Source organism: Meles meles, chromosome 12 (assembly GCF_922984935.1).
Source record: "Meles meles chromosome 12, mMelMel3.1 paternal haplotype, whole genome shotgun sequence".
Classification (NCBI taxonomy): domain Eukaryota; kingdom Metazoa; phylum Chordata; class Mammalia; order Carnivora; family Mustelidae; genus Meles; species Meles meles.
Genome location: NC_060077.1, coordinates 11,945,078 through 11,957,458, shown reverse-complemented (window position 1 = coordinate 11,957,458; position 12,381 = coordinate 11,945,078). Strand labels below are relative to the sequence as shown.

The 12,381-nt window shown below is 46.4% G+C and overlaps 2 protein-coding genes across 10 annotated transcripts in view; one reads left to right on the top strand and one right to left on the bottom strand.

The window, feature by feature from the left end:
* The window catches only part of SH2B3 (SH2B adaptor protein 3), a 37,476-nt gene extending 34,052 nt beyond the window's left edge, over nucleotides 1-3,424 (top strand). For all 3 annotated transcript variants that reach the window (XM_046024753.1, XM_046024755.1, XM_046024756.1), the window contains one exon: nucleotides 71-3,424. In XM_046024753.1, the coding sequence (XP_045880709.1) occupies nucleotides 71-366 (296 nt within the window). In that variant the 3' untranslated portion in view covers nucleotides 367-3,424. The remainder of the gene's footprint in view (nucleotides 1-70) is intronic.
* Nucleotides 1-12,381, bottom strand: part of ATXN2 (ataxin 2) — a 127,816-nt gene that overhangs the window by 9,656 nt on the left and 105,779 nt on the right. For 4 of the 7 annotated variants that reach the window (XM_046024747.1, XM_046024752.1, XM_046024748.1 and 1 more), the window contains 5 exons: nucleotides 8,803-8,948; nucleotides 7,888-8,115; nucleotides 5,500-5,668; nucleotides 3,732-4,641; nucleotides 2,849-2,975 (listed from right to left, as the gene is read on the bottom strand). In XM_046024747.1, coding sequence (XP_045880703.1) covers nucleotides 4,613-4,641; nucleotides 5,500-5,668; nucleotides 7,888-8,115; nucleotides 8,803-8,948 — 572 coding nt within the window. In that variant the 3' untranslated portion in view covers nucleotides 2,849-2,975; nucleotides 3,732-4,612. Of the gene's footprint in view, nucleotides 1-2,848; nucleotides 2,976-3,731; nucleotides 4,642-5,499; nucleotides 5,669-7,887; nucleotides 8,116-8,802; nucleotides 8,949-12,381 lie in introns of those variants that run through there. The other 3 variants (XM_046024750.1, XM_046024751.1, XM_046024746.1) reach the window with 2 other exon arrangements.

Below are 12,381 nucleotides of genomic sequence, written 5' to 3'. Positions count from 1 at the left end.
ATCTGTTTTTGTGTTTTTCCAACATCTGCCCCCGGTCACATTAAGACTGACTTGGTCACTTGTCCCCCAGGTTCCTCCAACACCGTCCTGTTCCCTTTCTCCCTTGCTCACTGGGATTCGGAGCTGGGCCTTCCCCACCTTAGCTCTTCTGGCTGTCTGCGAGGGCATGGCCCGGAGGGTCCCCCCAGCCGACCCTCTCCCCCAGAGCAGATATTCCACCTGCTGCCTTCGCCCGAGGAGCTGGAAAACAGCCTGCGGCACCTGGAGCCTGAAGCTGCCAGTCGAGCCCGGGACTCAGACTACGAAATGGACTCCTCCTCCCGGAGCCATCTACGGGCCATAGACAACCAGTACACACCTCTCTGACCGGCGGTGTGGAATCCCCGGCCTCACACATGCCCCCGAGGAGCACAAGCAAGCAGAGATGTGAACTTGTGAATGTAATTTTCTTTCCTTCCTTCCAGAGAGAGAGTTAAGGGACACTGTTAACTGCTCCAGTTTCGATGTGACCCTTCTATTTGGCCTGTTAAAGGGCCTCCTGTAAGTTTCATCGTCCACCATCTGGCTTTCTCCTTATTGTTTACAGATGTAGTTCTTGTTCGCAGATGCCACCAATTCCTGCCCTGAGTCCCCAGGACCAGTCCCCATCCTCTTACAGGAGGTGGCGGGTGAGGGCCAGAGCTGGCGGCAGAACCTGGGTTCTCTTTTTCACTGACACTGTCACAGCTGATGGCAGCCGTTCGGGGGGGGGGGGGGGGGTCAGGAAGCCCAAAACACTAACAAGCCCTGGATTCTCATATGGTTTGCCTGTTGCAGTCTCAGTCCACGTGGCAGGTCTGCCGTCACCCATGTCATAGGTGAACACACCACTCCTGCTCGGACTCGCAGCTTTAGGACAAAGCTCAAGGTTAAAAATTTTTTTAAACATTTTACCTCAGATTAATTTTTCAAAGGATTCAGGTTCCAGAACTCAATTATTGCTTATCTCATTGCACTCTTTAAACTAATACCCATGCGATTTTGTAGTTCAGAGACAGCTATGCAAACCCTACTTGACTAGTTTCCAGTCTGAGCCAGCATGCCTGGCTTCCATGTCTTTTTCATCCTCAGGACAGTCACCTGCTGCTGAGTAGCCACTGTCCTTACTAATGTAGAGAAGTGAAATACGTCACCCTTTCAGGGAAATTCAGGCAATTACTGAAATCGGAGAGTGGCAAGGAATAATTCTACCCTGGTGCCTTATGAATAAAAAACTGGATTCTGGTTAATAGCAGTTTTATGGTGAGAGTTAAACTAGTTTAATCAAGGAGTGAGGGAGGGACAAGCAAAAAGGGAGGAAGGCTCCTGGGCCATCCTTCACCAATGGGGCAGGCTCAGAAACCCCCAGGCATCTAATGGCTTATAACCTACCCCACAAGGTTTTAGGCTCATTCTTGAGCCAAAAGAGGAGCTGGGAATCTGGTGCCACACCTAATGAGAAACTCATTTAACAGCCCACAATCAGCGTTCTGTTCTAGCCGCTTACTGCTTCTCTTGATGAGGAATGTGCACGCGCACTTGCGGGTACGCAGCATCTCCACCAGCCGGGGGCCTGCAGTCGAGCCTCCCTCTATACTTGCCTTTCACCAGTAATACAATTCACAGGGGAGCTGGCTCCCCCCAGGACTTTCACGCAGAGGCTCTAAAACAAGGGGGCAGTGACCGAGTGAAGCCAGCTGCTCCCGGGTACCAGCAGAGCCATTCCGTAGAGCCAGCAGGCTCACCCATGTGGCTTCTAGGAAAGTGGGAGTTCAGCACAGCTTAACCTTTACAGATACATCAATCAATCAGAGGCTAAATTTAAACCCTGGGCTAAAACTACTGCTTGCCTTATCTGGAGTAAGGATTCAGTTTGCTCCCTCCAGCCATTCTCTGTATCCCCAGAGGGTCAGACTTTTGATTCTAGAATTTTCTGGTTTTTTGGGGGGGGAGGGGGCGCGTCGAGGGCGCCAAGCAGTCACCTCTTCACCACTTTAGAAACCAACACTCCTGGGTGTTTTCAGTAGATTATAAAGCAAATCCAATCCAGATTTGTGTTTTTTTTCTATGTTCTGAATTTCTCGTAGAGAAAACTCATCAAAGAAAGTGCTGAGAAGGCACCGGTACAGATTGTCCCCTTGGCTGCACAGGAAAAGGGCCAAGTAGGCAACAACCCACGTGAGTCCCCTCCCTCTAGCCAGAAGGGATGGAATCTAAACACCTGGAATGTGACATCGTTAAGCCAGGGGCCCTCACTGCTCAGCTGCTCACCATACAATTCTCAGGTAATACGAAAAGGCAAGCCAGGCACAGCAAACTAGCAGCTCTGACCCACTGGCTACGAAGGTCAAGTCCAGACTCAGTGACAGAAAACTAGAAGTCACCCACCTCCAGACTGCTTCAGTTAATACGCTCAAGAAAAACATTTCCTTTTAAAACATGTCCAAGTTCCCAGGACAGCTCAAATACATCCCCCAAAAAAGCCCCCTCAGGGCCTGAGAAGTGACACTGAGCCACTGCCTCTTCTTTCTGCTAGAGCAGGTCGAGATGGATAAAAAGGAGCCGTGGGTCCCCTGGGCTAGATGCCTTCACAGGCAATGACCCTGCTGGCTACAGTCAGCCCAGCATGGTCACTGCATACCCCACCACCTTCCTGGCCCCAGGGTGACTGCTGCTGGCAGCAAGAAGCCAAGCCAGCAGCCTGCACTGAGAGCCCGGGCTCTGAGTGCCAAAGGGACAGTAAGCACCATGATCCCTCCAGTTAGCTCTAAGGACAAGACAACAAGGACAGCTTGACTGCTCCCAGCACCACCACTTTTCCTCCTTCTGTCTCCAATGAAGTTTTACATACTAACAGTCACCAGCACCAAAGAATTAAGTCAACTAACCTGCCTTGAATTTTAGACCAGCAATCCATATGGCTTTATCTGGTATAAATCTTCTGCCTTTGATCATTTCTGGACCGTGTAGGAAAAAGGAATAGCAATCATTAAAATCTTAGGCCAGAAAACACTATTTTTACATAACAGTTTCTTAACCTAAAATCAAGGCCTTGAACTCTTCCCTAAGTGTTGCCTGAGACTCCTTCATGCTTTTAGTTCAGGGCTACGTCTCCTATCGCAAATGTCACGTGAGCTCTAACATCTCCCACAGGCTTGATGAACTCGATAGTATATTATCCACCATTAACAAGTACACATCTGACACCCAGTGTTTGGCTGGAATAAGCAGCACATTGTAATGAAAACGGCGTAAATGGATCCATTCCGTATCATTATAGGCAGAAGGTATTTGGCAAATTTTTATGTATTGTTTATGTACTGTACAAGTAACTTATTCTTGAATAATGCAAATTTTGCTATAATGTACAAATTGCTACACAAGAATTAAAAGTTTTCAGAACTGACTTGTTGCCACAGTATTTAAAGGCTCTACCATTACAGGACTGCAGTCTCTGCAAAATCCCTGCTCTGCTCCCCTGCTTGCTCCTCCCTGTCCCCCCACACACGGCAGCGGGAGCACTGCTGCGAGTCTACGGCAGTAAGTGACTCTGTACAGCGCTGTTTTGTTTTAGCTTTTCAGTCTTCTGATTTATCAGTTTCTTTTTAAAAAGTGTCTTCTGCCCCCTTCTGGTAAAATAGGTGTGTGAATCAGGGCGACTTCTGACTAACAACACTCCTCTGCGTTCAGGAGATATTAAAAAGGAAGCTTACAGAACCAGCGTCAGGCTGAGGATGTGGCATCTCAATGCTGCCCAGCTCTGGCCAGCCTTCCTCCTTCTGGAGCGGACCTTTATCCACCAAAGAGAATGTCTCAGTCTTGTCTTTTTCTAGAGATACCTTGAACCAGAACTAAAGGTGAAGAAGAAAAGTCATTTGACAACTAACCTTCCAGGATTATTTAAGAAAGCACACTCAGCCCTCCTGCCTTGATACGAAGTATCCTATAATAGAAATATCTTAAGCTTATACAAACACACACTAACTTGATATCAGTTTTTAAAACTTTTTTTATTTTTTAATTTTTTTTAAGTTTTTATTTTATATTATCTACAAAGTAAAAGTTTTTCCCTTAACTTAAAAGTTGAACCACTGTAGACAGTGATCACTCCATCAAACTTGATTTATAAATAATAACCCGTCATTTTGACGGTAAGAATTTACTGAACCTTTGTCAAGTTTAGTAAAAGGGCGTTCCAAGTCTTGATTTTTTTTTTTTTTTTTTTTTTTTTTTAGCAGTAATAGCAGCAAGAATCACTCTTGTTACTTCTTTTGCTAGCTGATGTGTTCATGACTTTCGAGGGTCATTAAAAAATAAATAACTTCCAGTTTCGGCAAGCAGAGCTGGGGTACTTGCGGGACTCTGAAATAGCATATGGAATTATGGAACAGCCCACAAGTTCCTAAATGCCTCTACTCGGTCCAAATATCTTCCACTGCAAGTGAACTGTTAGCATTCCTATTGGATGTTACAAGAAATCAACATATATTTTTTAAAAACAAAATAAATGAAATTCTAGTTTTCTGTGCTTCCAGTTGGTAGAAGCAGTAGAAGGGAGGAGGGAATTTGGCCTTTCGGTTCCTCCAGGGCAGCCTTACAACTGCTGTTGGTGGTGGGCTTGTACTGTAAGAAAGAAAAGTGGATATTTAAACAGAAAACTGGCAACACCGCAAATCAGCCTAGTGTCTCTGCAGCACACGACTGTAAACTATCCTTGTGCTAGCTGAACAAGACTCAAAATTCAATTCACTCTTCCCCCTCCCATCTGCACCAAAAAGGGGAGGGGTAGGTGGGTGGGTAGAAACAAACCAGTCAGATGTAAAACCACTTCAGGTAAAACTCCCAGAAGACTTGTTGCTCATGGGGTAGAGAAAAAGGCCTTAACATACCCCCTCCCCAGATACTAGCCAAGCACCAGTATTGCTTTCAGAGTAACAGGTTAGACTGAAATATCGCCATGGCAGCCATCAAGTGTTAGAGCACAATCACGGGGCCTTCTCTCCCTGTCAGGGCATAGGCTGGAGCTAAGGCTACACTCAAAACCAATCCACACACAGCACACTTTCTCATCAGTAGTCTTCTCCAGAGCTACAATCAAACACTGCCATGGTGGTAACCACCCCCGTCAGACTGGGGGCGGTGGGGAGGGGACGGGGACTAAGGAAGGCGAATGCTGCCCTGTCCAGCCTATTGTAACAAGGAAGGCCAACTGAGTCCTAAGCATGCGTCAGCCACACAGAATGCTGCTGCTGCTTCTCATCAAGCCAAATCCTGTATACCATCAGAACACACACAGACTCGGCTCCTGGAAGCCTCAGGCCCTGACACTGAACTGATCATCACAGTCCCTACTGTGCACACTCTGACGGGTCATCCTAGTCCTTGAATGCGGGGCTTGAAGCGCTGGCCCTGCCTGCCATTCGATCTGTGCGAGCAGAATGCTTTGGGGTGCCCGGCGGCCCCTGCACACACACGCCTCACCTGAAGGGTGCGTCATATAGGGGAAATGCGCTGTTGTCGAGACTGGAATGGGCTGTAGTGCACTTTGAGCGAGGGCGGCCTGGGGACCGCCGGGTGGCTGTGTCGTCATTAGCATCATTGGCGCATGGGCAGTTGGATGAGAAGGAACCATTCCTGACTGTACATGAGCCTGAAACAGAGAGCTCTTTTACGCATACAGGCAACATCTCCAGCTTAAACAACATGTCAACTGTGTTCCTTTAGCTGGGCTGGGGCAGGAAAGGCCAACAGGGGGGCCCTCAGGGCCCTTTCTTTCCTCTGTGGACACTCCCGAGTGGATCATCCACTGACCTACAGACATGCTTCACCCTTTAGCAGGTCCCGCAAGGCTGAGGGAGCAGGCGCCCAGCAAGCCTGGGTAAAAGTAAAGGCTGCAACATCCTAGCCTTCAACATTTTTGACTGCTGGATTCTGTGTACGTCGGGCAAGACCGTCACAAAGTTATGTGTCTGATCCGAGGGAAGCTTTCTCAACTTATTAGGAAGAGAGATGCAAGGGTGCTTTAGAATCTGGCTTCCGAGTGGGGCCTGAAGTAGTTGTAAAGGTAACCTCCCTTTTAATTAGGAAAGCAGGTGATGACAGTCATCTATGGATTCCTCAGCCCTCTTGTTGTCTGCCCCTCCCCTCTGCTTCCTGTCTGCTCACCAGCACATCTCTGTGAAGAATGAGTCTGGGCAGGGAGAGAAGAGACAGTCAAGCCCCTTTATTCTAAGAGACGTGCTGACTGAGCAGGAGGAGGAGGCTGCAGTAAATGGCTCCAGTGAAATGGGGAGGAGTGATGTGAAATTATCTGGGCCAGCCCCGCGTCCCTAAACCAAGCTACAGTGAGTGCAACCTGGTCTGTCAAGCTGGCAAAGGGTTAGCCGGCCCAACTGCTGGATCCCAGCCCAGGGGGACACACGGCAGGGCCAGAAGAGCCCTCCTTTCCTGCCTCCCTGTGCATGTCCTAGACCACAATAAGTCTTGCATGAAATGCTGCTTTTACTGTCTTACATATTCCAGTGGGCCCATGGCATATCTGGACTTCTCTGGAAGTGTTAACCTTTTTCTCTTTCAGCACAAAAACACAAAAGTGAGGTTTTAGGAACTCTAACTTAAGGTAAATTCACGTATCTACTTAGCCACCAGCCTCTGCTAACCACCTCCAGGACCCCAGCTCTCATGAAGCTCCTGATTCAGCCAAACCACGCTGGCCCACACCTGACCAGACTGGCCCCCTCCCCACTGTCAAAACCAATCATCCGCCACACTACAGGACCCTCCTCACTTGTGCAGAGGAGGACGCCCAAACTTCCCAGAGCTGCGGGACTCTAGTCACAATGTCACCTTCTCAGAGGGAGCTCCGACTGAGCCGCGTCTCCAACCCCAGCACGCCAGTGCCTCAGGGGTGCACCATTTGACATGAAATGGAGTTCAGTGAGCAGTCTAGCCTACACCTGCCTCAGAGAGTTCTATTATGAAAGCAGCAAAAAGAGCCATCAAATACAGCCGATCCACCCTTAACAGCTCCAGGAAGGGCCTCAAGGACAGTGTTAGAGCCCAATTTCAGTGCAGCTCCTTACTAAGAGAATCTAACTTGGCCACGGAGATGGCAACCACACCTTTCAACCATCAGAGGCTTACGCTGGAGGAGAGCTCTGAGAGCCAGGATGCTCTCTAAGAAAAATGGAAACGCCTGAGTGCTTCCAGCTTCTAGTTACACAGCACCAATGTATAAGGCCAAGCCCTTTCAAGAAGTACAACATATGGTCAAAGCGGGTGTACTGATAGGCAAGGAAAGCAAGGGGAGAGATTTCTCTGGAACTCGTGTGACTAACATTCAAGCGGACAGGCTCAGGGCAGTCACCTCAGAGAGCTGAGAATTTGTGAAGGCCCAACCTCCCTGCCAGTCTTCTTTCTCTCTCTCTCTCTCTCTGTGTGTGTGTGGGGGGGGGGGGGGATGGGGAGAGTGAGGGAGGGAGAATGGGGTAGGGACGGGGGGGGGGGGAGGGAGAAGAGGAGAAAGAATGTATGTACTATGTATACACATATAGCAGTGAAGCTGTATAAACATAGCAAAGCAGACACAGGAAGGAAAAGGACTGGGTTGCATTCCAAAATCAGATATTTAAGGTCTCAGATGGGAAACATTAAAGGACTGACCAATCAGCAACTTCACTGACCCCATTACAAAACCACACCAACATTCATTAGGGCCAGATCACATGTATTTGAGTGGGGAAGGGAGACAGGCAGATGGCATCACACACAGGGTTTCCTAGCCTGCAGAGCACCTGGCTCTTCGCTGCTTCTCCAATAACTTTCATATTCTACTTGGTCTCCACAGAAAGTTGGCTAAAGCTGGTTTACCTGAGGTACGTGGGCCATGTGGGGAGGATTGGTGTATGCCGGCTGAACGTGAGAAGGATGGATTGTAAAGACGGTCTGTTGTGCTGTTGGGAAACTATTCTGTGGCGACTGCGTATTGGAGGCAGGGGTCATGGAAGGTGGGGTTGGTGCAAGCCCCGCATGGTAAATGGCTGACTGCTGCTGTGGACTGGCCAGATGGAGCGCCTGGGCGGCCTGGTGCTGATGGTGCTGCAAAGCGACAAGAAAGAACTGAGAAAACCATTTCTTCAGTGAAAAGCAGATAAGGTCACACACAAAGCTGAACTCCATACATGAGCGTAGGCTCCACTGGGCCCACTGAAGATGAGGGCCAGTGGCAAGTACCAGAGCATGTACAGGGTGGGAAGGGCAGGGCTGGGGGGCACCCCTCATTCAGAGACACTCCTTCCTGGGCACAAGCCCAGTTCTCAGCCTGGCAGTACCAAGACCCCAAACAAGCAGAGGTAAAACAAGTCCACTCCCCCAGGGAACTGAAAGATGTCAAAGAGATCCTTAACGGCCTTGTTAACAAACATGACTACAGAAACTAACAGGGGAAAAAGCTCATTGTGTAACTGTCAGGAATGAAGTTAAAAAAAAAAAAAAAAAGTCCCAAGCAAATCTCCTATATAATGTTAAATTAATTTTTCAATCAATTATTTCTAGAACTTACCCAATCACTTCATTCTCAAGATGTATCTTAACATGCCTTAAAAACAGTAACAACAAAAACCTAACCCCAGGGCCACAGCGGGCAGAGTTAGCTGTCTGCTGGTGCCATGAGGCAGTGCTGTGAGGGGTTTTGGTGAAGCGGTATCCAGCGCGCTCCTCAGCAGCGAAAACGCCCAGTGAACAAAACGAGGACGCATTTCTGCAAGGACCTGAGTGTCTCCTTACCTGAACAGGGCTGGGTGCAGGATGACTGCCACCATGCTGGCTCTGCTGCTGTCCGGTGGGGGTAGCTGAAGGCTGAGGATGTGGAGTATGTGGGTGCAGGGTAGCATTAGGGTGCGCATACTGCTGAGCAAGGGAGCCAGTGGAAACTGAAGTGAAAGAAAAAGGTGTGCGTACAATCGACATGTAGGACTGTCTCAACTGCTCCTCTGTGCCTCATCAGCTGAGCTTTCGTGACACTCCACGCCTTACTTAGGCTTTCACCAAGTGGAGTTTGACTCCACTTAAACCATCCATTTTCTTGAAAATCCAAGTGTGACGTTACCACTTACCAATCACACTAGCGTTTTATTTCTGTAACACAGCTATATACATTGTATTAAAATCTAATTAAATTTATTCTTAAAAACAGTCACCATATTTTCCTGAAAAAGCAACTTAAACAGATAAACAGAAACAACATACACACAAACACACACTCACTCTCTCTCTCTCTCTTTAGCTCAAGGCCATCATCTGGCTAACCTCACCATGCTACTGCCCTGGAGCAGGCACAGTGTCCCGTGGGCACGGACTGCAATGGGGCTGGGAGCGAGGGCAAGGTCAGGGCTCTATCTTCACAGCAAAATGACCATGATCGATCTCCGCAGATCACAGAAGTCACTCTGCCGTTCCGTTTGTACCCTGGATCCTCCCTACTCAAGGACCTGCCTTACCTTTGCTTTAAAAAAATCTAGTAAATGGAATTACCCACACTATGTAGAAAAATGAACTCCCTTCAAAGCATCCCAGACTTCAGGAAGATTTTTACTAGCTAGAATAACTTCAAAGGAAATATGATGGGCCATTCTAAGTAAAAATGTGTTCATTAAACCTGAGAACCTAACGCCAATTCTTTATGGATTTCGGCAAGACCATACCTTGATACCAAATAGGAGATTAGGTATAAATTCATTTGTTCATGTATTCCCAAAACAGCAATCTGAGAATCAAAATCACAGTGGATTCACTGCTTCCAGTAACTCCTGGCAGCACAGACACAAATCTAACCACGATGTGGCAATGAGCTGAGCACAGTGTTCTCAAGACACATCCCTAGCAACACAGGACTTCCAGCATTCTCTCAAATTCATCCTAAAATTTCAGAGAAGCTAAGTTCGTACACAGAAACAATTCCAAAATAGCTCCTCATGTTCTTCCTATGACATGTGAGCAAATACAGACATACAGGGGACTGACAGGAAGAAACAAGCGCTGCTGTGAGAACAGGCATTCTAACTCCAACAGTCTAATAGGCAAGACGGCCAAGAGTCACCAGTATAGGTGACACCTGGCATGTCCCAAAGAAATGTTATGCAGAGGGTTAGGCACATGAAGCAATTCTGTTATGCCTGACATTGTAGGACCAAAGGCCATCAATATTCCAGCCTAACTGGTTATCTCCCCAACTGTATATATGTATTTTTTAAAGTAGACTCTATGCCCAGCATGGGGCTTGAACTCACAACCCTGAGTTTGAGAGCTGCACACTCTACTCCCTGAGCTAGCCAGGCACCCCATACACATATCTTTTAAAAGAGGCAAGGGTGAGGCAAAAAGCCAGTGCTAGGATCACCTGTGCATCCACTGCCAATGTCACGGCAGGCATTAATATTTGTTAATACCCAGATTAAATTAAACAAAACACTTTCATTTATACAGTGAAAAAGGTTCCCTAACTCTAAGAGTTAATACACACTGGAACATATTAATAAGGAAAATTGTGGCAAGATAGTCTCTGGGTGTTTTTAGGAAGAGTCCATGCCTGTTTTCTGGGAGCTAGGAAGAATAATGTGCTAACTGCTTTCCCTGAACTTCATGGTCCCCGAGTCTATAACGTCAGTGTCTTTCCAGTAATTCATTTGCTTATTAAGCGGCCATTCTTCACCATCATATTCATTAGGTTAACTTTCAGATCCCCCCAAACTGTCTAGGCACTGACTTGGTCTAAAAGACTTGATGTAAATTTCGAACCTGAAATTTCTTAAAAAATGTTATACTCATTCTTTATACTCATTTATACTCATTTCTTATAAAAATGTTATAGTCATTCTTCAAATTTATTTTTAAATAACTACAATAGCCACAGATAGCTAGTGGCTTCTGATTATACAGCACAATTTACAGCACACTTTTATTATCACAGAAGTTCTACTGGAGAATGTTGTCTAGAGTCACTCACAGGCCTTTTTAAAAAAAAAAAAGACAACTTCTCCCGCAGTGTGGAGTTACAATGCTGACCCTGAGATCAAGAGTCACGTGCTCCACCGCTAAGCCAGCCAGGCACCCCTCATGCTCCTTATTTTCACACTATTAGCATCAAAATCCTCCCTTATCCCCAAGCTTCTTAAATGTTTCATTTGTAACAACACTAAATATATCTAGGGGAAAGCAATTCCTGCATACCAAGACCCAGTACAGAATCTCAGAATTTCTATTTTTTAAACTTTATTCAAGAAATGTTTATACTTTAACCTTCTAAGTTTTTTTTTCCTTTTTTTAATTTATTTGAGAGAGAGAGAATGAGAAGGGGGAGGGTCAGAGGGAGAAGCAGACTCCCTGTCAAGCAGGGAGCCCGATGTGGGACTCAATCCTGGGACTCCAGGATCATGACCTGAGCCGAAGGCAGTTGCTTAACCAATTGAGCCACCCAGGCACCCCTAGCCTTCTAAGTTTAAAAAAACAATAAATAAAAAATAAACTCTAGCTGGGTGCTATATTATTAATTTTCTGACATAAAAACATTACCTCACACAAGGAGAATAATCACACCCATGATGTCTCATAATGAAATAATTCATCAATTTAAAAAGGTTAAAATCTTGGGGCGCCTGGGTGGCTCACTGGGTTAAGCCTCTGCCTTCGGCTCAGATCATGTTCTCAGGGTTCTGGGATCAAGTCCTGCATCAGGCTCTCTGCTCAGCAGTGAGCCTGCCTCCCCTCTCTGCCTGTCTCTCTACCTACTTGTGATCTCTCTCTCTGTCAATAAAGAAATAAAATCTTTAAAAAAAAAAGAAGGTTAGGGGCGCCTGAGTGGCTCAGTGGGTTAAAGCCTCTGCCTTCGGCTCAGGTCATGATCCCAGGGTCCTGTGATCGAGCCCCGCATCGGGCTCTCTGCTCCGCAGGGAGCCTGCTTCCTCCTCTCTCTCTGCCTGCCTCTCTGCCTAGTTGTGATTTCTCTCTGTCAAATAAATAAAATATTTAAAAAAAAAAAAAGGTTAAAATCTTGAAATTATTTGGAAAAAAATTAAAGATGAAATATGTTTTACTGTGCACTTTTAAAAGGTATCAAAAGGCTATATTCTAATTTATATCTCATTTGCATTCATAGCACAAATACTTGAAGTAACCCAAACTGTGTGCTTCGACACAGGCTTTTGTTTAAAAAAACAAAAACCTGTACTCCTAAAACAAGTAATACATTGTTATTTAAAAACAAAAAATTAATCCTTTCACTACCTAAGTAACAGCAAACTACAATGCATTCTAAGAAAAATCAAGCACATGTAAATATGCATCATTAACTGCAAATAAAACTTTGAA